At 48.4% G+C, this 1,793-nt stretch overlaps 1 protein-coding gene across 1 annotated transcript; it reads left to right on the top strand.

Moving 5' to 3' along the window:
• The first annotated feature begins 605 nt into the window (after positions 1-605).
• On the top strand, positions 606-1,792 carry LOC111655620 (polyprenol dehydrogenase-like). Its single transcript, XM_023407094.2, has 4 exons — positions 606-782; positions 871-1,078; positions 1,216-1,423; positions 1,514-1,792. The coding sequence occupies exons 1-4, from the start codon at positions 695-697 to the stop codon at positions 1,694-1,696; spliced, it is 687 nt and encodes a 228-aa protein (XP_023262862.1). The 5' UTR covers positions 606-694; the 3' UTR covers positions 1,697-1,792.
• The last annotated feature ends 1 nt before the right edge of the window (position 1,793 follows it).

The raw sequence follows: 1,793 nt of genomic DNA, 5'->3' as shown, positions 1-1,793 counted from the left end.
CGCGCGAGTATGATGCGATCGTACGACGGCGGTTGTGCGCCGGTCCCTCTTTCTTCGGCCGAGTCCGTCTCGGTCTTTAACTATGGAACGGATGCGATCCTCCAAAAATGATGATACATTTTCAAAGTTCTTTAAAAGTTCCCCGTCAAGGCAAGTGTCAAACAAAAATATAGCAGACTTCATAGGAAGAAATTCAAATTCAGAGTAAAGTGTGCGAGTAAAGCGTAGCGAATCAAAATGTTCCGAGTGGAGCCGCAAACCACCAGGAATCAGGATTATTCGGGATACAATTGCTTTATTTATCTCTCATTGTTAAACGGCGATGAGCGGATGCTTGCGAGGCGGTTGCCGTGGTTCTAGTGCCTAGTGGACAGGAGGAAACAAACCGGTGTGAGAGAAACGGCACTAATTGGACTGAATAAGCATCTTTACATGGGACGACAATCAAAGTTCCCAGAACAAGTAAGAAAGAATAAGTAGTATAAGTATAACTGCAATGAAGTTTAATAGATTTAATCTGGTGCTTGAGTTTTGACATTAGAAAAGTGGCTCATTAATAACATGCATACATGAAATGTATATATATACACATTTCAGATTATGTGAAATGTGTGCTAATCTGTGATTCTGAGTCTAATCTGTGATCTTTTTTTTTTTTTATCATTATTGTTTTATCACAGTTGAGTTCATCTTCATGGACCTGACCTCCCTGAAATCAGTGCAACAGTTTGTTGAGATGTTCAGAGCTAGAGGCCTCCCCCTCCACGTCCTGGTTAACAACGGTAACGCGTTTTACTGCGGCACAGTAGCGTTACATGTTTTTAAAAGGGTCCGGCCGTTTGCCAAAGGGTCTGTGGTTTTGTCTTGTAGCTGGGACCATGATGGTTCCCGAGATGCGGACGGTGGATGGCTTTGAGTTCCATTTCGCTCTCAACTACCTGGGCCATTTCCTGCTCACCAACTCGCTGCTGGACATCCTGAAGAGGTCGGGACGACAAGGCTCCCGCTCCAGAATCGTCAACGTGTCCTCCGCCACTCACTACGCAGGGGTCGTGGACATGGAGGACTTAAACAGGAGGTACGAGGAAAACTCTAAACCGGTTGTTCTTAGCGTCACTAGGCAGTTCCACAAACACTATTTAGTTAAAACATGTAAGAACGTGTTACTCGCTTCACCTCCGTACAAACATTAGTTAACTTCCCTTCCGCGGTCAGGGCCTGCTACAGTTCTCACGGCGCCTACGCTCAGAGCAAACTGGCTCTGGTCCTCTTCACCTACCACCTGCAAGAGCAGATGACAGCCGGCGGCTTTCCTGTGACCGTCAATGCCGTGGATCCCGGGATGGTGGACACGGCGCTTTACGACAACCTGTGGAGCCTTGCTCAGGCCATGAAGAAGCCGGTGGCCAAGACACTGTTCAGGGTACATTTTGACTTAAATGACTCATTAAAGCGACCATTCTTTAAGGTACGGAGTTGTAAAGTCCTTTTTCTTCACGTTTGTCCTCCTCAGACTCCGGCAGAGGGAGCATCCACCACCGTCTACGCCGCAGTCGCCTCCGAGATGGAGGGAGTGGGGGGCCGTTACGTGTACAACGGCCGGAAGACGCGGTCGGCCGACCTTTCCTACGACTCTGAGCTCCAAGCCGAGCTGTGGAAGAAGAGCTGCGAGCTGGCGGGCCTTCGGGAGAACTGATATCCTTCGGACAGACGCTACCTCACCTTTATCATGTTTGACCGTCCACCTTGAGTTTTCCTCAGGAGCAAAAGCCACAAACCATAAAGAGGAACAG

The sequence above is a fragment of the Seriola lalandi genome, unplaced genomic scaffold (assembly GCF_002814215.2).
Source record: "Seriola lalandi dorsalis isolate HSWRI2012SDOR001 ecotype SW California unplaced genomic scaffold, Sedor1 jcf7180001975581, whole genome shotgun sequence".
In the NCBI taxonomy this organism is placed as follows: Eukaryota; Metazoa; Chordata; class Actinopteri; order Carangiformes; family Carangidae; genus Seriola; species Seriola lalandi.
Note: the sequence above shows the minus strand (reverse complement) of the source record. Positions and strands in the feature narration are given on the sequence as shown.

Excerpts from the sequence above, each read along its gene's own strand:
- LOC111655620 (XM_023407094.2), top strand. The coding sequence starts at position 695 with ATGGACCTGACCTCCCTGAAATCAGTGCAACAGTTTGTTGAGATGTTC. Across the intron at positions 1,079-1,215 it reads ATGGAGGACTTAAACAGGAG|GGCCTGCTACAGTTCTCACG; the intron begins GTACGAGGAAAA and ends TTCCGCGGTCAG. Across the intron at positions 1,424-1,513 it reads TGGCCAAGACACTGTTCAGG|ACTCCGGCAGAGGGAGCATC; the intron begins GTACATTTTGAC and ends TGTCCTCCTCAG.